General features: G+C 39.7%; 1 protein-coding gene across 2 annotated transcripts; it reads right to left on the bottom strand.

Moving 5' to 3' along the window:
- Window positions 1–778: 778 nt before the first annotated feature.
- On the bottom strand, window positions 779–16795 carry LOC129374453 (tissue factor pathway inhibitor-like). Of its 2 annotated transcripts, XM_055052898.1 has the most exons (7): window positions 16639–16791; window positions 11156–11359; window positions 6587–6763; window positions 6134–6202; window positions 4947–5003; window positions 1863–2051; window positions 779–1790 (listed from the first exon to the last, which is right to left on the bottom strand). In XM_055052898.1, exons 1-7 carry the CDS (start codon window positions 16718–16720, stop codon window positions 1723–1725), a joined length of 846 nt encoding a protein of 281 aa, XP_054908873.1. In that variant the 5' UTR covers window positions 16721–16791; the 3' UTR covers window positions 779–1722. The 2 variants fall into 2 exon arrangements, with proteins under 2 accessions (XP_054908873.1, XP_054908872.1); XM_055052897.1 differs by having other exon boundaries at window positions 779–2051; window positions 16639–16795.
- Window positions 16796–23702: the final 6907 nt, after the last annotated feature.

Below are 23702 nucleotides of genomic sequence, written 5' to 3'. Positions count from 1 at the left end.
GCAGTTTTCTTTGCTGATTCACAGCAGATCCATCCTTTGCTACAAACAATCAAGTAAAATGTTTATTTTCTTATTTATAAAATGAATTTAATTATTTAGTTTCTAAAACTGAACATCTGGAGGTTCGATGCAACATCTGCAGAACGGAACAGATTTTGACCCGATTAATCATCAAAATAATCAATGACTAAAATAATCATTAGTTGCAGGCCTAATATCTAATACATACGTGTATATATTGATCAGTTGTTCTGCAGGTTTTCTATGTATTTAATGGATTTTTCATTTATTGTAAACCAGATTTATTTCCTCTCTTTAATAATATTTCATAATCAATCCATAAAAACCGCAGGAAAAAAGAGAAATTATTTAGTAAAGACTGGAGATAAATATGAAAAAATACATTAAATATGGAAAAAGACCTTAAAGTAAATCTTATTATTGCAAATCCAGTTTCTAAAGTATTTTTCGCTGCAGATGGTTGAAAAAGCAGCATCCAGATGTTTCCTGCATTCGATGGAAATGATCGGAACAGATGTTGATTTTTACTCCATAAAGTGATTCATAAAAACTTTTATTAATTGTTTCATGTCTCATTATTGGACACAAAGAGGGAAATCATCCTGCAGAAGCTGAGAAACAAAATGTTTTATGAGGAAGAAGAGAAATTAATTTTTATTTCGTTGAATATTTTCCAGGTTCTGAAGGCAACATTTAATGCACGGGCGCCCCCTGGTGTTCAGTTTGCTGCGGTGACGGATAATAATGACTAAAAACACATTTTCTGGGGTTCGTTTAATCAATGAATGAATCCATTTACAATGATCAATAACTGCAGATAAACAGCTGATATTCAGAGACCGAAATATGAAGCAAAGGAAAATATTTCAACAAATAAAAGAACAAAATCTGCAGCTTTAAAGCTTTGCACCAACAAAACAAACCACAAAAACTCAAACAAACTGAATAATTCATGCAAAATGAACTGGAATATTTTCCTATGCAGACTTAATATTCTTCAGCATAAATGTGCAAAAACATGTTTTCTTAGGATTTTTACAGATTATTACAACTTTGTGGTGAATCGTTTCAGCTTTTTCTCGAAAATACAGCAAAATATTTTTTCACAGCTGAAATGTTTTCATAATTTAGAACTCAGATACCCATAAATAAAACTTCAACAGTTTTAAATCTCTTTATGTTATTGCATGTTTTTAAAAGAAACTTTAATATTATTGCAGATAAGAGTCAGATCTTTGCATGAGTTTAAATATTCCCATCAGCCATTACATTACAGGATGTCATTACTGTTTCCACTGTAATGACATCCTGGGTCTTTATTCAAAACTTATTTTACTTTACAACTTTAGACTTTAGAGCTGAAACTGAAAACTCTAGAAATAAAAAAAGAAGCGTTGGAGTAAAATGAAGAATCTCTGCTGATGAAAACAGAAACATGAAACCAGAGGAAGTTCAATGTTCAAAATAATCTCAGAGTTTCTTTAAGTTTCTATTTTGCTCCTGTGCTAAAGTTTTAAACCGCCTCTTGTTTCCTGCTCTGATCTCTGAGGAACGACTCAAGACTTTTGCACAGAATTGTCCATCATGAAAAAACAGTTCACTATTAAAAAAAGAGATTTTCTGAAGAAAAAAGGCTGGAAGCTATAATACAGAGATAAATACATGTGAGGAGGAGGAGCGGCGTCCCGCAGGGCGCGGCGTTCAGTCCCCGCGGTTCACGATGCTGTCGATGTTTTTCTTCCTGATCCGGATCATCCCCCTCCTGTCGCCTGAAACAGAACCGTGAGGATGAGGAGCGGCTGCGGCACCGTGCTTCGTCTCTGTGTGTCTGGAGTCTTTACCCTTCTGGCCTCTGATGCATTTGTGGTAGCAATGTTTGCGGAGCAGGAAGTTGTTCTGGTTCCCGCCGCAGCCGCTGTAGGAGAACGACTGGCAGCGCCTGGTTTCTGGGTTGAAGGCGAAGCGCCTGGAGGCGCCGCTGCAGCTGCCGCGGTCGATGGGGCTGAAGCAGATCTCTGAGGCGCTGAAGTCTGGCAGACAGGCAGACAGTCAGAGAAACAGCGCCTCCACTGGCAGCAGCAGGACGGTGCAGCCGCGTGTCACATCATAAAATTAGCTTTAAACTAAAACCTTTTTAGCTTAGTAAATAAATATCTAGTTTGGATCTAAATATTTAGTTTAAAGCAAAGATTTTAGTTTGCAGCTAAACATCTATCTGTGTTTTGATGGAAATCCTCCCAAGATGGCCGCTGCCTCAACTTGTTTCTTTAGGCTGAACTGAGAATAAATTTTTTGAGACTTTTTCTATATTCTTTAAGCTTTTTTGTGCTGTACTGTCTTTATTGACAGAACAGACTTCCTGATCTGATGTCGGCTGATTGGACGCCATCAGGATGTTTTTATCTACATGTCAGTGACTTTTAAACGCATGGCAGCCATTTTGGAATTTGAGGTCAACTTGGTGAGAAAACTAACTCCTGACCTCAGAGCAGAGTCTCAAAGTCAAACGACTGAAATATCCAGGGAGCATAAAGATATACATACATTGAGAATATATGGGCCTCTCTAGAGTCACTTTGTTTTAATAATAAATCTCACAAGCTGCTCTTATTGGACAATCATATGTAGAAGTTCAGAGGATTTATTTTGGTATCTTTAACTCTCATCTCAGGCAGTTTCTACCTGCAGCTCAAGTTCTGGCTGTTCATCTTTCCTCCTGCAGCGTCTCTTTGTTCCCTGGCTGGTTGGTCTTCCTTCCACTCAACTATAAATCTCAGTTCCTGTTGTCTGCGCTGACAGCTCTGTAGTGGTCAAATAAATCTGCTCTGCTCTTTGGGATGAAGAGTTTTTTTATTTTATCACCACTGCATTGACTGTATTTCTGCACAGGATTATCTATGGCCAGCAGAAAACAGCTGCCTGTTCTCTGCTGCTGAGTTTTAAGATTTTAATTCCTTCAATGCTCTGTTTCTTTCTATCTATCTATCTATCTATCTATCTATCTATCTATCTATCTATCTATCTATCTATCTATCTATCTATCTATCTATCTATCTATCTATCTATCTATCTATCTATCTATCTATCTATCTATCTATCTATCTATCTATCTATCTATCTATCTATCTATCTATCTATCTATCTATCTATCTATCTATCTATCTATCTATCTATCTATCTATCTATCTAAAACTGTTCCTCCAAGTAGCCACAAGGTGTCACTGTGGCGCCTCGTCCTGTTTATGTTTCAAACTTTGTGGTGTGAAATTTAAAGCTTGCAGACCTGAAATCCTATTTCACAATGATTTTGTTGTTGAGTAAAATATTGGCTATAAACCAGAAAACTGGCCCTCTGGCCAGAATCGGGTTTGTTGCCGAGTTTCATCATCAGAGCCTGAAGACATTTTGTGTTTGTGTTTAACTTCTTCATTGCGCCAATCATCACTGTGGATTATCACCATCATGCTGACTGACACTGACTTACTACACATGAAAACATTTTAGCTATATTTAGCTAAAATGCTAAGGCTAAAACTCTTACTTCGCTGTTGAATTTGATTAAAAGTATTTTAAATATGGTTTAGTTTAGATCCCGTTTGCAGCTTTTCATTGATTCTCTTTTATTATTTGCATTCAGGGTTCATTGTGTTTTCCAGTGGATCTCTGTAAACTGCCTGGCAGATGAACCAGGAGCAGAAACCGGATCCACCTCGATCTTTTCCTCTCTGCTTTTCTCTGACTGTTGACTTTTCTGAGCAGAAACTCTCTGTCTGAGTTAAAGGAGTCGGTTTCCTCTGCAGCCGCGACACCAAGCAGCCAGGAAATGTGAAACATGATCCCTCATAACACTGATGCACTCTGGCTCCGACCTTTGACCCCCAGGACAACCAGCTGAATGTTCTGGTTTAATGGCCGCCAGCTGTTGTCCTCCTGTGTGTGTTTGGTCGGGTTCTGGGTTCGGTTCTGCATGTGGGTCAACATGTCAGCCAGAAACATCGATAGTTGCACCAACATTTGTTTCAGGAAAATGGAGCCAATCAGGGAACGTCCTGAAACTTTGGCTGCAGGTTTTCCAGATGTTAACGTCATAAACGCTCCAGTTGTTTCCACCCATTTAAAATCTGGTTTACATCTCGGTTCTGCTGAAACGATTTGGTCCGACTAACAGGAACCTGGAGCTGCTGACATTCTGTCTTTGTCATCATTTCCTCCAACAGAGAGTTTCCATTTCATCATCCAGGTTTTTCATTCACTGAAGTCCAACAGGCCTGCTAGCATAATGCTAACAGTAACATGTTACTGTTAGCATTATGCTGCTGCAAGCATAATGCTAACAATATTGCTAACATAATGGTAATATTATTGCTGCCATTATTCCAAAGATATTCTATATTAGGGTTGCCATCATGCTAATGTTGCTGTTAGCGTTCATGCTAATGTTGAGGTTAGCTTCATGCTAACATGCTAACATTAGCGTTAACTTTCTTCACTTTGGTCAGCTGTTGCTGATAAGAATCTCAGCTGCAGCTGAAGTCCAGGAGCTTCAGAATTTGAAAATTTCATATTCAAATTTATATTTAAAAAATTCTAAATGAAATAATTTCACTTCTGGCAAAAAGGAATTTCTGAGAAAAACATTCAGTGCTTTTGTTTTGAAGGGTTTCAGTAATGTGATTTAGTTTGACGTTCAGCTGGCGACAGACACAAAATGTCCCGGGTTGATGAATCAAACGCACCATAACAGGAAATCATGAATATTAATTATTGACTTCAAAAAGCAAAAGTTATCTGCAGGTTTCAGAGTTTAAACCCAGCAGCAGAATTGGACTTTAGCATTAGCTACTTGTTCCCATCCCAACCTTTAACATGAAGAGTTTTAACACATTAATATTATGATTCAGTTGAAATAAGGAAACAGTTTTTACCTGTTTGTGAGTCGGAGGCGTTGAGCTGCACCTGCGGTTCGCTCACAGTCAGCTCCTCTGCAAAACAAACAGTCATTAAAGCTTCTTCTTCTCTCCACTGAAACATTTGTAACGCGACAGGAAGACAACCTGTTTTCGCCTCCATGTTCAGCAGACGGCTTTTATTTCTTTACCGAAACAACAAAACACTGGAAAATGTATTTTCCCCAAAGTTAAAAGTGTAAATTAGCTCCTAAAACCTGCAGTGTTGGAAATATATTTATGGAAACTTCAGATTTAAACTCAGGGACGTTTTAACGCCTCACTAAAATGCAAATGATTATTTGCCTCCTTAAAATGCAGGTCTGGGCTGATCGCTGTAAACGTTTCCTCAGGAGGCCGGCGTTAAAAACTTGGACATGAAGGAGATTTATGGGAACAGGAGGAGAATTTCAGGTCTGGAGAAAACGTTTAAATCGCCTCTGAAATATCATCTGCTGACAGCAGGAACACAGAGATACAGAGTTACATCATAAAACGCTGAGATTTCATTTCACCTCCATGGATTTAATAATTCGTCCTTTTTAAAGTTCAGAGGAGGCGTTTACCTGTCCACAAAGCTTTGCTACACAAATTACAATTCAGTCTGTTTGTTTTTCACTTGGAGGGTCAGAAATAAATAAAACAACAGATGGTGAGACAATAACTAAAAGGGTTTGAAAGATTTGGAAGCTCAGAAGCACGACATCATCACCAAACTTCCCCTAATTTACAGATATGCTCATTTTAAATTATGTCATATATATGTTCTCTTTCTAAATGAGGAATTAGCATTTCTTGCTAACTTTGAAACTATTTAGCACATATTTTTTCCTTCCACTCAACTTCCTGTGGATTTGCTACATTCTTATACTCTTAATAATATGAGTTAATAATTTAGCTTTTCTGCTGACTTTGACATCTTTAGCACACATTTTGTCCTTCCACTTAACTTTCTATGAACATGGAACAACTTTTGTCCAATATTCTAATTATTTTAGGAACAAATTGTTTGGAATATTTCACTCTGTGTCATGAATTTATATGCTGCATAATTCTAACATGAGTCAGTTTGCATTTTTATTCATTTTTACTATTTTTACTAATTTGTAAAAAACAAGTCAGTCAGATATAATTTATCTGTAAGTAGAATATGATGTTATAAAAACCTGCAGCGACGTTGGGAGCAGCCATGACGGTTTTCCTCACATGGACGTCTGTCGCAGCCGTCGGTTCGTCTGCAAAACCAAAACAAGAAGCGAAAAGCAAAGGAAACAATTTTTATCATTAACGCTTTTCATGTTTGAGACTGATTGGTTTTTCTACGCATCGCGGAGTGAAATAGTCGCTTCTTCTCTCATTTCCAGACAATCTCAGCTTCCAAACTCCTTGTGCCTGTGAGTTGAGTGTCCTGGAGTCGGTCAGTTAAAACCGTTTAAATCAAAGTGATTTCATGCTCAGCTGAAAATTCATCACCAACTTAATTATCTGAGGTTGAGCTGTTTTGATTACGCCGCTGCTCTGAAAGGCTGTCGATGCTTCGAGGTAAAGGACAGAAACAATTACATTCTGCAGCTGCGGATCACGAACCGATGCTTTGACTAGGACATAGTGATGCTGACCTGGGCTGAGGCATCTCTGCTGGCAGTCGGCCATGCTCCTGAAGTTGTTGGCGTTGCCGAAGCAGCCGCCGTAGTAGAAATGTCTGCACTGCTGAGTCTGGCTGTCGAAGAAGAAGCGCTTCACCAAACCGCGGCAGGGGCCCGGGGCCTCCGGCAGGTGGCACGGGTTCTTATCGTCTGACGGAAACACAACAGAGACGTCGCTAACAGCAGCAGGAAGCAAAACTGACTTTAGCTCCAACATGGTGACGCAGCAGATCTCTGAGGTTCAGCTCAGCCAATCAGAAACTTACAAAACCATTATTAAAACCCCAGCAAATCTAGAGCAGCTAACAGCTCCTGTTATTTAATGCCGAGTTTAGCATTAGCATTAGCTTTGCTAAATACTATGTTAGCACATCACTTTTGTGTCAGCAGAGCTAATGGCTACGATCAGTTCTTTAGGATTAGTGCAGCTAATGTTTAAGTTAGTGGTTCCCACCACTTAAAATGGTTGAGTTTAGCACTTTAGCATTAGCTTCTGCTAACTGCCATGCTGGAATAGCTCTTTAGAGACAATAGAGCAAATATGACTAATCCTTTAGCGTTAGCACAGTTAATGTTTGAGCTAATTGTGCCTTTTCCTCAAAATGGTTGAACCTAGCACTTTAGCTTTAGCTTTTGCTAAATATCATGGTGATGCAGTGCTTTAGCGTTAGCAGAGCTAATGTTTATGATTAGTTTTTTCGGGTTAAGGAAGCCGTGTCTTCTACTCCAAGTCGTTTTACGTAGCATCTAGCATTAGATTTCACTACATACTATGTCGGTACAGAGCTTACGTTTTGGTTAATGGTACCCACGACTAAAACTGGTTGAATGTAGCCCTTTAGCATTAGCTTCTGCTAACTGCCAGGCTGGAATAGTGTTTAGTGTTTATATAACGAGTTCTTTTGTTTAACTCGTTGAAAACAGAACAGCTAATGTTTTAGTTAGCGGTTCCCTCTACTCACAATGTTTGAAGTTAGCATTTTAGCATTAGCTAAATGTTGGTTTAGCAATAGCAGAGGTAATGTGTGTCATGAGTGTTTTTAGTAATGTTTTGATAAAGTGTTTACAGAAAGAAACTTTTCAGAGGTGTTGATGAATTTTATGTAAATGTTTGGTTGGACCCCAGCAGGTCTCGTTGTTTCAGGCTCTCCTCTGGACCGCAGAGACATATTCATCAATCAAGAAGAAGAATTCACCTTCTGCCAAACACATCTGCACACCTTCTGTCTGCTGATCTGTTGAACCGCCATTAAATCGCTGCGGCTGTAAAATCAAAATGCATTTCATGAGGTGACTTTGGCTCAAAGCTCCGGGCAAACAGATGTGTGAGAAGACTGCGGCTTTGTGCTGTTCCTCCAGAGCAACGCGCTGATGAATAATTCACAACATGTTATTATCTGTTTAAGCTGTGGAGGAATTATCTGTCAGCTTGGCGCTAACGCTGCGCTGAGACGACAGCAGGCAGCGGCTCGCTGGAGAAAACCTGACAGCCAATCAGCGCAGAGGAATCCAGATTACAGAAAACAATCCATTTCATCTGAATGCTGCGATTGTTTTGATCTGCAGCAAAACGAGGACGGCTGAAGCTCTTCACCTGCTGCTTCGCGTCATTTACTCCTTACAAAGGATTTTATTTACATCTGACAATAAATGACGTTATGGTGTGAGGCGAACAGCAGCCGCTAGGGGGCGACATGTCTACAATAATAAACCATTTCTCTCATTTTCTTGATTTTTTTCCATAAATTTCTCCTGAAAGCCAAATATTCTGAACTTTTTCTCAGTAGATAAATAAACTTCAAATACAGAAAAATATATAGAGATTTTGCCATAAAAATTACATTAAAAGTGAGAATATTTCTCTTATTTTTAGATAAAAATGTTCACTCCATTCTCTGCACTTCTGAGGTGAAAATCTGTTTTTTTTCTTGTTTTATCAAGTCGAAGGTTTGGTGAGTTTCATGTGGCTGCCTAGCCAAAACTTCGGTTACTTTTCCCTGTTTTTCTTTGTCTTTCCGACTTTTCAGAAGTTAAATCTGTAACTTTTGGACTGGATGGAAACGTGGAAACTGTTCATGTCCAGATTTGCAGCCTCTTTCTTCTTCTGCTGCTGAAATACGGCGCATCAACGTCGTAATAAAATGCGACACTTTGACACAGATCCGACTGAGTTGATGAAAAGGTGGGAATCGTTCACACTTTGGGTCAGAAATTCTATTTTATTTACATTTTCTCTTTGTAAAATGGATCCTGGTTTGTTTAAATGGTTTGGTTTAATCACTCGAATCTTTCAGAATTTCTAAAGTTCAAATTAAAAACTATTTTAAAGTTTTTTTGGGAACTGGATAAAAATGTGCTCAAGGTGGTTTGAAGGTGCAGAAGTTATTTTGTTTCCTCTGTTGTTCCGTTTCTGGCAGTTTAGTCTGAACTTTTGCAGCTCTGACTTTCTGTGCTGCAGTTTTATAACTATGTATGTTAATAATTTAGAGCTCAAAGTGAAGCTGACATGCAGAAACACTTTGGTTGTCATTGTGTCAGAGCTGAACTTTGCTGAACTGATTTTACCAACTGAGTGCAGAAAATCCAGCAAACGTCTGGATCCATTTGGATTAATTCACTCATAAATACGACTAAAGATTCTCTCATTTCTTTACACTTTCCTCTCAGTTCTCTGCTCTTTCTGCAAAGGGAAACCTTTAAACTGCTGTGAGTCACCGTTTCCTTTTGGACCCCATGCTGACCAGCTAGCATAAAATGAAAACAGGTGGATCTGACATATCAAGAGTAAACACCCTGAAAGGTGATTACAGGTAGACGAGTACAGAAACAAAACTCAACAAAACAATGAAGATGAACCCAAGTTGTTGAGAAGCCTGGAGCAGATTGACGTTTTCCCAGTGATTTCCGTGTTTACGCCTGGAGAAAGTGTTGAAATGGATCTTTTGTTGCGGCCGTGCTGTACCCATGAAGCCGAGTCACGCCATGCAGGCCAGAGACACTCTGGGAACATCAGCTGCGTGCTCCAACTTGTGGCTTTCAGCACGACTGGGAGGAGAACAAAACTTTCCACCTGGGACTCAGAAAGCAGAACCGAACCAAACCGCTGCTGCTTCGTGTTTTTACTGATGAAGCAACAAGTCGTTTCATACGAAAGAGGCTGAAAACAGCTGAGGTGCTAACAGTTGCCCCGTTTGGTGGTGGCAGCATCATACTGTGTTGTTAAAGTGTTTGTTCTCATAAGGAAGGGATTTACTTCCGTTTAATTTGTCTTAACATTAAATTGATTAATGCACTAATAATAATAATAATATCATTTGACATGTTAGCATTTCCAACTTTTAACGTTTTTAGCGCCGTTAGCATCCTCTAGCTAGACCACTAAACTCTTTGGCTGTTTTGTAAACTTTCAGTTGAATAAACTTTGACTCTTCAAGTTGTGAGAAGTTTATATTCTCTTATTTTGAAGGGGTGAAGTTCTGTTTCCTGTCCTGCAGTAAGTGATGTTCATCCTGTATTAGCTCCAGTACCCAGAATGCATCACTGCAGTTTAAAACCTACTGAAGTTCTGCTAAATGAGCTGCAAAGTTAGAAAATTAATAACAAACTTTAGGGGTGTTATAACACACACTGGCTGAAATCTCAGCTTTAGCATTAGCTCTAGCTGATTGTTATGTTGCTATAGCATGTTAGCAGAACTAATATTTGTGATTATTAGTTTTTCAGGACTAGTGCAACTAACCTGGTCGTTAGTGATGTCCACTACTCAAAATGGTTCTATTTAGTCCTTTAGCTTTAGCTGCTGCTATTTAACATGTTGATGTAGCATTCATTGAGCTAATGTTTATGATTTGTTTTTAAGTTTAGCTTTTAAGTTAGTGGTAGCTACTTCTGTAAATAGTTAAATTTAATACTTAAGCATTAGCTTCTGTTGAAAACCATGTTGATTTAGCACTTTAGCTTTAGTAAAGCTAATGTGTATGGCTTCTACTTTAAGGTTAGCACAGCCAACATTTTAGTTAGCAATGTCCAATAACTCAAATTGGGTGAATTTAGCAAACTAGCTTCAGCAGAGCTAATGTTTGTTATTACTGTTTCAGGGTTAGTGCTGCTAACGTTTTGGTCAGCAATGCCACAAATGTTTATCAGGTTTCTTTCTGTTAAACATGAGCAGGACGCAGCGTTCAAGCACCGTCGTAAATTATGATTAAATCATCTTTTATTTATCTCTGTGTCAAGTGTCAGTGAACTGCTTTCAGCAAAACGGTTGAGAAATCCGAGCTGCAGTTCGCTGCACGTTATAAAATAACCTTTTCTGCTCCAGGCGAGAGACGATACATCATAAAAACATCACATTTCTGATGATGGGCGCGGTCCAATCGGACCGAAACGCAGGAGGTCGGAGGTGAAAACAAAACAGTAAAACTCAACAACAGCAAAAAGGGAAATGAGCTAATTACAGGTAAGTGGATGCAGCTGGGGAAAGGAGCTTGCGATAAAACAAACGTCGTTTAAACTTGAGACGTTTTTATCATTTTGTCCCACCTGAGAAGACGCACGCCTCCTCGCATTCCTCCATCGTCTCAAAGTTGTTGGCGTTTCCGCTGCAGCCGCCGTATTCGAAGCGCTCGCAGCTCCCAGAGTTAACGTTGAAGAAGAAGCGCTCCTTGATGGCCTTGCAGGGCCCCGACTCGTCCTTCATGGCGCAGAACTCGTTAAAGATGATGGGGCTGTGATGGCCGCCATGACCTGCCCAATAGGAAGAAGCAACAAAAAGGTTTACCTTTAGCGGTTAGCATTAGCTTTTAACTTTGGTTTAGGCTAGCAGAGGATAAACTGACCACCATTTTGGGTTATTTGCTGTAATTTCAACTGTTTCTGTTTTTCTCTGGTGCTTAGCGCTGTCAATCAACTTTGTGCGTGAGAACCTGAGGCTGTGAGACGAGGAGAAGCTGAACAGAAACAACTCCTGCTTTCTGTTCTCCTGCAGAGCTGCAGTGACCTTTGCCTGCAGCAGTTTATTTACTTTGTTTAGACCAGAGCTGGAAGAAAACCCTTGTGGCCTGCAGAGACACGTTGAGCTGCAGTGAATCGGTTTCTCTCCACAGGCTGATAATCAGGCTGATATGAAACCCGGTTTGATCTCTGGGTTCTGGATCCGATCCGATCAGTTGGCCGTTATCCACGCTGCTCATCGCCACCGTTTAAAAACACGCCTCTGTTTCCCAACATGTTTATCAGAGGCATGAAGTTAAAACACGCAGAATGGAAACGTTTGGAAGAGAAACTTGAAAATAATCTGTCAGAATCTGTTGCATCAGGTTATTTGAAAAGTTATGGATTTAACGGGGCTTGTGCGTCATGAGAGCAAAAATCTTGTTGATTTTATCATCTTAGTCATTTCGAAAAGTCTCAGTTTGAGGCAAAATATTAACTTAGCCACTTTATCAAAGTGTTAGGGTTAGGTTAGGGTTAGGGCAACCGCTTGAGCAGCCTGTTCCCCTCCTGGCCTGTGGGGGCGCTGCACCAAGAACCATCGAAGGAAATGACACAAAACCTCAGAAGACATTGAGAGCAACTTCTTGCTTCAGATGAAAACAAGATGGCGCTGTCAGATTTTAGCAGAGGAGGATTTCTCTTCTTAACTTATTCACAGTAAAAGCTACAGTTAGCTTTTTGCAGTCGTGTATCGGACCTGAGCATGAACATCTGGGAACGCCTCCGTCGGTCCGAGGTCACGAAGAGGCCCGACCCAGTAACAGAAACGGAGCCAACATGTCTGCCAGGAGCGGCGGCTCCATCACTTTGAATCCTCTAAATGAAAAAACGATCATAATAATTGGCTTAAGTCAGCAGGGCCAATTTTCTGATTAAAATCATTTCACAGCATTTTATGACAGAAACACATGATTGAGTGGACGCTGTGCAGGTAGACTGGGTTGTGTAACGGTTTATAAACGATCCACGGCTTAATTGCTGCTGGTCGCCTCACATGTTGGTTGGTTTTGCTGCATTTATGCCTTGATGGGGCGTCGGAGCCGAACCCTCGGCGAACAAAGAGCTGCAGCTGAGTCAGAGCCGAGCCCAGCGTTTTACTGCTGAACTCCCTCAGGGCGTAACCCGACACGGGGTCAAAAGGTCAAACCATGATGTTTTCTTCTGCAGGGGAGGGAAATTCAAAGGAGTAGAAATGAAACTTTCTGCCAGAGGAGCATGAAGTCATCGAGTGACCTTCACTTCAAAAACAGGAAGAAACAAAAACTCTGGAGGTTTTCTGCAACCGATGTTTGTTTTTATCAAAACTCAATTAAATACTGAGAGCTAAAATGTAGCTTTGTAAGTAAATATTTGGTTTAAGTTAAACATTTAGCATTGTAGTTTAAAGTTAAATATTTAGCTTCTAATGAAAGCAAGCTAAATATTTTGTTTTCAAATTATAATTTAGCTGATCCATAAATATTTAGTCATCCAACTAACTAATTAGCTCTAAACTAATAAATTAATTGGCTGATGATAGTAAATATTTAGCATAGTGCTTTAACACTAGCTATATTTTTACTAGGATTCTTTCGGCCATCTTGAACTGAGCTGAAGCCTGCAGCCGTCCACCAGTCACACGCTTTCTGGAGAAACGGATGATGACCCAGATTTGGTTTTAAATTCTCCCAGTAACGTAACATAATTATTCAGCCCTCCATCCGCAGGGGTCAAAATATTCCTCTGACCCCTTTAACTGGACAGACGTCGCCTGATTCTCTGCCCAGAAGCAGAAATGGAAAACAGGGATGTGGACATAAGTTCGCCTGCAGCTCCGCGTGACGTCATGGGGAGAAAGTAGAGCGACTCCATCTGCCAAAACTAGGAAGTCTTCCATACGAATAAACACAAAAAGAGTCTGAAAACTTTGATTAAACCAAAGAAAACCATGCAATGAAAGGAAAACACCAACGTTTAGGAGTATAACTGTTCATGTGGAGACAGAAACTCTGCACTTGAAAGTAAATTCAAACATAAAAAGATTTCTGAACATTTCACAAAATCAGAATCTGGACAAAAATAACGCCAGTCCAGCTGCTGAAATGAACTCCAACTGTACGGAGGCCCAGAAGGGACAAAATTAAATCAATAAATACATATCTAAATAATTAATGAAAAGAAATCATCAAAGTATTTGATGATACAGCAGTTCAGCTTTCTGAGGGGCCCTGACGGGTCGGCAACGGTTTACTCCACACAGCTGCACCGTTTCGCCTTCCACTAAACTTTCCAAGGCCAAACCTTCAGAGGGAGAACAGGAAGCAGCTGCTGCTCAGTTTAGTGTCTGCTGTGGATCGATAGGTCAAAGGTCATCCTGCTCTCTGCTGCTGCAGCCTGAGCAGGAGATCGTTGAGGAAAACGTTTCCTCCGCTGGGAGAGTCGGCCGTTAATCCGTCTGAGCGACAGAGATTTAAAACCGCTAACAGATTATCGCTAGGCTAACGTCTGAATTTGACTTTAAAAGGATCTAATTTGTCAAATTAATTTACACAGAAACACAGAAACCCCATCAAATGTCAACTAAATAATTAGTTTGACTTTAATTATGTTTTTAATGGGATTTTTTATGCATTTCGTGCAGAACTGAACTTTTTCTGTAGTTCTGTTCAGTTTTTCTCTAATCCCTCCGACTTTAGTGTCGAGTTCAGTTTATTTTCTGTTTGGTTCTTAAGGAACGAAACAGAAAGTTGTTCTGATTAAACAGGAGGACCTGAAACATGCAGCGCGTTTTAGCACAGCATCTGATCGCCGCTGTTCTCTGTAATCTGTCAGACTCAGAACTTCCTGTCTTCTCCTTCTCAACTTCCTGCAGCGACTCGGAATTCTTCAGCAGAGCCTCTGCAGACGTGAAGTCAGGCGTTGAGCTGGAGGATTAGCCAATTTAGCAAGAAGCTAACGTTAGCGTAAATGCTACAATTGGTGTGTTGGATTACGCTAACATGCTGAGTAACATTTATTAAGAAATACTAAATATTTATACAAAATTAAAATGTTTACTGGTCAAAATGTATTTGTGGGTAACAAAGGGCCCCATCAGCGATGGCTAACAGTTCGAGCTAACCCTGTCATTATGTCCAGATAACTGGGAACTGTACGGGTTCATCCACAATGGACACTTTTCAGCCCAAATTCAAACATCTGCAGAACCCATAAGATGCAACAGAGGTCATAGTTCACACTAATTAACCCCATCTGGTGAGGCTAACGCTAACTTAACCCCAATGGTTAAATCTGTAAACTAAAGACAAACACTTGGCGTCCAAATGTCCAGGCTGGACTGTCCTTATGGGTCCCATTTCCAGGACGTCATTCTGAGCTCGTCGTCTCCGTTCTGAGGTCGCCGGCTTCCTGCAAGTGATAATTAAGACACTTCAAAGTTTCTTCTTCATCTGTGGCCCGGAGGCTCACAGAACAAGGACCACTTCAAACGCAGAGTAATTAAATTTCTCTGCAAATTAACGAGCGCCGGTGTTTACGCCTCCATGAGACAATCACTGTGGCAACAAGCAGCGGACTCAGGAGACAGCAGATTAATGAAACGCAAACAGCAGAGGCCTCTTCACAAAACCTCCATCGTATAATAATCTGACAGAAACAGCTGATCCTGCGGCTTCACGTCCGATGGACTCAAAACATTATTTACTGTTGGAAATCTTTATTATTAATGTGGTGGCTTTCCCAGAGTAAACCTATTAAGTATTTAGAGTATTTATCTGCATGAGGGACCAACTGATGAAACATCTGCAGACGCATCAATAAGTTCCAGCAATAGGGAAATTAAAACTCCAACAAAAACAACAGAAACATCGTAAAAAACAGATGGAAACAAGTTCAGGTCCCGACATTAAAGGATCATTAAAGGGCCGGTCACAAATTATCAGCAATAATTTGGATTAAGAAGAAGAAAAATTGGATTCTATTCTATTCACTCTGACCAAGCTAAATATTTAGCTTTAAGCTCCTGGATTGTTTGAAACAAAGATTCAAACTGAATACTTAATCAAACTAAAATATTTAACATACAAACTGAATGTTTGGTTAGTCAACTAAATATCTAGTTGCTAACTAAATATTCATCTCCAAACTATCAGTTTGTGCCTGAATGTTTATGATCCAGAGAAGAAGAAAAGAGCCGAATTCAGCTCACAGTGAGATAAAATGTTTTCAGTTACTGCAGTTAACAGGTTTGGATTTGAGCGTTAGCCTCACCAGTTACTATGTTGGTGTGATGCTTTGGCATCAGGCAACCAGTAGTTAATACAACTATTCATTAATTGTGTTTTTGTTAGTAATATTTAAATGTAACCATGGGGCCGGGGGCCACAGTAACATCAGCTCAAGGCCCTAGATGGGTTAAATACGGCCCTGGTTATTTTAACTCTTCCTGTTGAAGAATCTCAGGCGATTTGAATAGAAATATTCTCAATCAGATGTTGATTTTCCTGTTGCAAAGACTCTGAAAACTGAGCCTGAAAATGTTCCAGGGAAATGATGCGGGCAGTGACCAGAACCAGAACCAGAACCGAACTGCTTCCTGGCTTAAAAAAAAGGAAAAATGAACTTCTTAAAAATCTGTTTTTAAGCTCTGGAAGCAGAAATGCTGAAGGCCGGTTCGGCGGTTCTGGTGTCGGTTTGGACTTTGACCCAGACGTGGATGGATTCTGCTGCCACCGAACCGAACAAACTGACAGAGAAAATACCAAACTACAGAAACTCTGCCAGTGTTTGCCTGTTTGCTAACTTTAAAAACCTCCCGAACCGAACCGACCACGGAACCAAAACACAGCAGCCCGTGGAGCGAGTCCGCGGCTGCGCGCGCTCCTCTCCACGCTGATCCACTTTGACGCGCAGAAACTTTCTGCTCACCAACAACAAGCCAAGGAAAGCATGCAAACCTCAGCTAAAACTAACAACACACACACACACACACACACACACACACACACACACACACACACACACACACACACACACACACACACGCGCGTTACCTCTGCCGCGTCTGCAGGCGGCCGCGCCGAGCAGGCAGCTGATCCAGACGGCGCTCAGGATCCAGGACGGAGAGCCAGACATGCTGCAGCCACTGCAGGTTCCAGCAGACTGGGAAGCCAGCAGGAAAACTTCAACTGTTACAGCTGTGTGTGTGTGTGTGTGTGTGTGTGTGTGTGTGTGTGTGTGTGTGTGTGTGTGTGTGTGTGTGTGTGTGTGTGTGTGTGTGTGTGTGTGTGTGTGAAAGGGTGTGTCCTTCCGTTTTGATAAGAACGTCACATTCAATAAAATTCCCAATAATTTCCTTGCAGTTTTGCTTCCAGGAAAAACAATTCCAGCTGATATTACGATGCATAAGTAATAAATCTGACGGGTTCACACTCTGCGGTCCAAATGGGATCAGAGGGCAGTTCGCTGCTGTTGCCATGGTGATTGTGTGCGTTTCCTTACAGATGTGCGCAAAACTTTGTCGATTTTCCGCTAATGGCGAAAAAACCACAACTTTTCATTTATTAATAAAATTAATAAATGAAAATAAAATCACACAGGAATGTTGTTCACACGGCGCCATCATCCTCTAACTACTTCCTGTTCCCACCCCGCGCCACTAGAGGCAGCATCAGGCCGGAAAAGATGCGACTGAGCAGCAGATTCAGAAGAACACAGGAAGCTACAGAATCTGTTAAAAAAGAGAGAAAACCCTTCCTAAAGATGAAAATATATCACAGATTTCAAAAGAAAATAAAAACGGGACACTGTGATAATACAGGGAGTAGCGCCCCCTTCACTTCCGGAGTGTAACTGCTCCATTTCCATATAAGGTCTGAGATTCCTGCAACCTGCAACCATCAGGAGGCCAGACTGCTGTCAGGGCAAGACAAGCAGCTGAAATCCAGATAGAAAACACAAAGGAGCAAATTTCTGCCAAAAACTGACAAATTTACAGAATTATCTCAGAAATTGTTTCAGAACAAACAAAAACATTTCTGAGAATTAAAAGTTGAAAATCTCTGACTTTCAGAAATTTTCCGAGATTGAAGTCAAAATTCTGAAATTTCTGAGTTTTTTCTCAAGTTTTTGAGATTAAAGTCAAAATTTCTGCTTTTCCAAATTGTTTTTTTTTTTTTTAGAAAATTTCTGATAAGAACCTCAGAATTCCAGATGATTTTCCAGCTAAATTTTGACATTCACACTTAAATTTTATAAAAAGAAATATCAGATTAATGTCTATTTTCTGAATTTTTATCAAATTTTTGACTTTACAAATTTATGCTTTTCCAAATTGTGATCTAGAAAATTTGTGAGTTTTTCACAAAAAGTGACATTTTTTCAGTCTGCAACGGTCCTAATTTTGCTGTCGTAGTTTGCAACTGGGACAGAAAAGAGAAATTATTTCCTTAAATCAATTGGACTTTTTCCTCTGATGCTTCTTCATCTGACCTGGAAGGTTGTTTTGTTTTTCTGTATCTTAGCTAAATGAAAAAACAGCGTCAGAGTCAGATAATATGGACGAGACAGGAAGTTCAGCTGCCTGGTCATGCACCAGTCATTGCTGTCATCATGAGCTGTTAGTCATTTCATTTATAATTTATGTCCAACTACTCCCTCATGAGTAACAAGCAATCAGGAAGTAAAGAAACTTCAGACTCAGATTCAGATTTATTTGTATCCTAAATGGGGAATTAATGTCACAGGAAGTACAAAAACTAAAAATTAGTCTTGATGTAAACTCTGCTTCTCAAACTGTTTGTGTTATTGCAGGTATTTACAAGGTAAATCTGAGATATTTACTGCAGATTAACTTTTTTAAGAACCAAAAACTGAGATAATTCCACCTATAAAACATAGAATAGCACAGAAAACGTAAAAACTAAAAAGCTAGTTGCGCTAACCCTGCAGCACTAATCATATTTATTAGTTCCACTAATGCTAAACTAATATGGAATTTAGCAGAAGCTAATGCTAAAGCGCTTTAGCATTAGCTCTGCTAAGATACATTTTAAGATATTTTTAGCATCTGTTGTCTGATTCTGCAACTTTCCTATTTCATATTAGTCCAGAAAAATATTGATTGTACAAATTGATTCAGTAAATATGAGCAAACCTTTTTAAAAGTACGACAGGAAGCAGACAACAAAACAAAATGTGACCAGTGGGGGGCACTGCAGGCTTTTTTTCAAACACTGTATGACAGTAACTTCCTGTTACACACTGAATCAGAACAATTAGAAGCTCTCAGGTTATTAAACAGCAGATCGACTTTTCATTTGCAGTAAATAAAATTACTGCAAATGAAAAGTTTGGTGGAAAACTTTCAATTTTCCTGCCTGAAATTCTGAGTAAAAATGTAACAAACTGCATCAGTTCATCAAACAAAGAGCATTATAGACAAACCTGAGCGTCCTCTTCATCATAATGTTATAATAATACAAGAACTGAGTGTCTTCAGTCAGAAGCTTTGTCATTGCACTGTAATACAGACCTCTACAGGAGATCCTTCCTGCGCACAGCCATTAGCATCTACAGCAGCTCTTTAAAGAAACTTGAGTTACATTTAACTTAGATTACCAAAGTGTTTCTGAATAGACCCGTAAATAAATGATAAATAAGAAAAACAATACAAATCTGACTAAACCAATGTGATATCTGAGCTCTTTGTTGCTGTATTTCACATTTTCCACAATTAAACATGTGAAATGATGAAATGAATCTGAGTATTTTATCTGTGGTTTTGTCAGTATGAAATCACCAAACGTGGGAACTCCTGTTTGTTTGCTTTATCGCTCTCTGATAGAGACGGAGGAAAATGTAATATTAGCTTTTTCTCCCCCAGGAAACGCCGAGGTCTGAATCTGCGGTCAGGTTCATGAGGACATCTGACAGTAAGACCAGAAGACAGAGGAAACAGGAACTGATGTCTCTGAATATGGCCGAGGGTGAGGATAAAATGAGTCAGTTTAGATGACGTCAACACACCCTGAGTAAACGATGATGCTTCGATTTCCAGGTCAATGTCTGATTCCTGCATTGTGAGCTGATTCTCTGGGTCAGTGGCTGAAATCTTTCAGCGCTGATTGACGTCTCCTAACAGCGACATGGATCCTTTATCTCTGCTAAACACGGAAAACACAACAAATATCAGCTTTTGTTCTCTCAAATTCCCACCTACACTTCATAGAAAAAAGATGACTTCACAGTTTGTTGGCAATGAAACAGAAAGCTGTTTTTTTTAGAGTGAGGCTAGTTAGCTGTTAGCTTAGCTTTAGCAGATCTATTCCAGACAGTTGATACATTTCATTTTCCAGCTGAACATTAATAAATAGGTTTCATCTGTCTCAAATTTCTGCTAATCCTATAATAGCACAGCTAATTTTTTCACTTAGCTTTTTGCTAACTTTGAAAACGTGAAGAACGCTAAATGCTAATTTGTGTGACTGTTTTGAAATTTCAGTTGAATGAAGTTCAACATCTGTGTTAAAGTTTTTGTTATCAAATGTTAAGGATTTTTTAATTAGTTCAACGTTTATATTCCTGCTATTATTTTGAAGTCGGTGAAGATCAGGACTACATCACAAGGCATTCTGGGTAAATATAACCAAAACCAAGGTGTGCATTTTCACTACCAGGAGAAATGACTCGAGGTTTTTAGACAAAGACAAAAGAAAAATCCTACAATCACTAAATCTGATGCCTCCATTTTTGTTTCCATTTCATGAAGAAGGAAGTTGTGCTGAGTGTCTTCATGTGTTGTTTCCTCCAGTGTTTCTTGGAGCAGCGCCCCCACAGGCGAGGAGGGGAACAGGTTGCTCAAAGATTGTGAAAGAGAACCAAAAAAATGTGACAAATGTTGCGATTTGGGTCCCAAATCGAACCGATTCTACCGGACTATCAGGCGTGAAAATGTACCTGGTTTCCCCAAGTCTAAGGTCGGCGAACATTTTGAATTTGGTTTCGAGCGTAACCGCTGTGAAAGCTTTAAGTCTGCAGAACATCTCAGTGTGTAATCTTTTCTGTTTTCTACCCTGAATGTGACCAAATACTGAAGTCTGGATCTGTGAAATACTCCACATATAAAACTTGCTTCAGCTTTTATGATGACTTTACCAAAGTTTCAGAGTGTGATCTCTATCACAGAATCATTAAACTAAAATATTTTCAGTTTGGAGCAACAATATAGGAATTGACTTTGCTGTTTGGCTCAAATGATATAAAAAAGGGGCTCATGACCTTTAACCCTGCTCTGCAGGTTCACTGCAGTAAGTTCATTGACTGGCTTTTACAGCTTCAGGAACATTTTTATTATTTGCTCTCATTAAGTTGATAATCTGAGGTAATCTTATCAGATGAGAGCGAAACAAAAACTAAACTAAGTGAATATCCGACTCTTAAGCCTGAAACTTCACATTAAAAGAAACTTTAAAAAAGACGAGGCAGTGAGTGTTTGGTGGAGGAGAAAACGCTCCAGGGAACAAAGCCGGGTGAGACTGATTGGTGTTGCTGCGGGCTTTGTCTAATCAATCTCCCTCTGTTTCCATACGCAGCGGCGAGCTTCAGAACCGTCTGGATCCCGGCCAGCGCCGACTGCTCCAGTTGGATGCAGAGCCACAACAAAAACACTTTCATCTTATTTTCACACAAACTTCTCATACGATAACTTGTTAACCTTTAATAAATAACCCATCCAGTTGCATATAATCAGAACTATAAGTTTAACTGAGTCGACTCAAAACCCAAAATGCAGAAACAGCAACAAGAGATTCTGACAATCAGCTTGTTGCAATTTACCGACTGAAATGTTGCTAAAAGGAAAAATTTCTGAGACAATAAATTAAAGATTAAAGATCAGGCTGAAGTCAAAATGAATAAATAATCTGAACACAAAAACGTTTATCGTAGTGAAATTGTAATTTATTTGATCAAAAGTGACACCAGGAAGTGTCTTTAAACTTTAATTTATTGGAGTTTCTGTTTCTCGCACTTTGTCACTGCTGTCAATTTAAAATGATCAGGTTGTAGACTTTGACTTTTCACAACAGTCAGAACTAAATCCAAATATTCTGGCTCCTGTTGAGACGGTGACGTCTGCTTTTCGGGTTTCCAGAACAAACAAAAGCCAAACACAGCCGGCTTCTCCATGAAACAGACCTTCTTTCCCCTGGTTTAAAAAAAAAAGAGCCTTGGAGGCAGAAATGAGGATGATTCATTTGAGGTAACAGCAGACCGCAGCGCTGGCAACACGTTTCTCAGTGAGTGCGCTTTTTTTGTGTGAGCTTTTGTTCAAGATGTCAGCCGACAAGAATGTGCCTGTCTGTGAGTCTAATGTTGCAGAGAAATTACTCACACTGTTCAGGGAAACGGAGCCGCTCTGTGGGGCGACTTAAACAAGACAAGAAAGACAAGCAGAAGTCGAACTTTCCGATCTGAAGGAATTTCCTGTGTGCAAGTTTCCCCACAATGTCTTGACCTCAATATGTTCAAAGTTTGCAGATCTGTGACTCTGCAGCCTACAGATAAAGGGAGACGCTGTTTGTTTTTCAGGAACTTTCTTCTGCCTGACACTGAAGATTGGTTTCCATTTTATGTATCAACACTAAAAAATATTCTGACTCTTTTCACCGCGAGATATTTATTAAGAAAGAAAATAAACAAGAACATAAGATGGAAAAATCCAATTAGATTGAATATGTTTAATGCAAAATATGGGCATAAAACTAACTTGGGTTTTAACATGAAGTAAAACTATTGGTGAAGTGATGATGGGAAGTTATGAATTCTTTCAAAATCTGCAGAATTTGGTGAATATTCCACTAATGTTTGAAAAAGTTAACAAAACTGCTGTGTTTTGTTTAAATAAGAAATTAAATTGAAATCACATGCAAATACGTTTGCTAATGTGATATTATATGTGGTGAAATATAATTACCAAATTGGAATTTTGAAAATAAATTCCCTGAATGGAAAATTGCCAATTTAAAATAAAAATATATATATTTTTTTGATAAAACATTTTGTGCTGGGATGAGGTGTTTTTCTCTGACATACTTTATTTTTGCAAAATTGCAATGGAAACAAATGTTCACGTCCCAAGTCACATGACCAATAACTGCAAGTTACTGCTGGTGGAAACCACAAAGAAGACGACAGGAAATGGTTGGAGGATGACGATTTTTAATGACTTATTGCCTGAACAAACTTGTTCTGATGTGATTTTTAATTTAATTTCTTGTGGGAACGACGTATTGATGAATTGGTTTTTGCGACAGGCTGTGTTTCCATCGCCCCTTTTGTACAGTAACAGCAGTTTTGATGTTTCCATCGACCTTTTCTTCAAAATAAAGATGATAATAAGCTGATGGAAACCCATCTATTCACTGTAAACTCCTGCATCCAGCAGCTGAGGAAAATGAAAGCAGATTTACGACAGAACAGCTGAGAAAGAGAAGAATCAAAGTGATGCAACGGCTGCCAGAGCTTCGTCTTGACAGGAAAGGGGATTTTTGAGCTGGAAGGAAAGTTTTCCATTTCCGTCTCTGCAGCAGCAGCAGCTTCACCTGGTTTTATTTTTAGAACAATAGAAGCTCTTCTTCCCCCTGAAATGACGCAGAGCGGCTCCCAGATCAGAGCGCCTGCTGTAACCAGGTGTAAACTCTAATGTACATGTAATTTTCTCTGTCTGCCTCCAAAGACAAAGTAGTTCATGGATGATGAGCGGCTTCGTCTACCTGCCACCCGGCTGCCAGCGGACAGCAGAAATAACCTCCTCAGAGATGAGAATAATCCGAGGCAGATTCCCGCCGGCCTGCAGGTGTTGCATCTGTGACTCAATGCCTCTGAATTAATTTCCCTCTGACCACATTCATCCCCCAGAGAATGTGCATGCTCCCAGGAACGCACCAGAACTTCTTTCATTTAGGGATAATTGGCTCTGACTCACTGTGTAAACACCTGACATTAGCTTAATAGCTGCGTTTTTTTCCACCAGCCTGTGTGAACCTGCCAAGCACAGATGAGTCTTTTATAAATCCTCAGATTTTACGGCCCTCATCAACATTTTATGGGCATTTCT

The sequence above is a fragment of the Poeciliopsis prolifica genome, unplaced genomic scaffold (assembly GCF_027474105.1).
Source record: "Poeciliopsis prolifica strain line A6 unplaced genomic scaffold, Auburn_PproV2 SCAFFOLD036, whole genome shotgun sequence".
Classification (NCBI taxonomy): Eukaryota; Metazoa; Chordata; class Actinopteri; order Cyprinodontiformes; family Poeciliidae; genus Poeciliopsis; species Poeciliopsis prolifica.
This window is presented reverse-complemented; position numbering and strand designations above follow the sequence as displayed.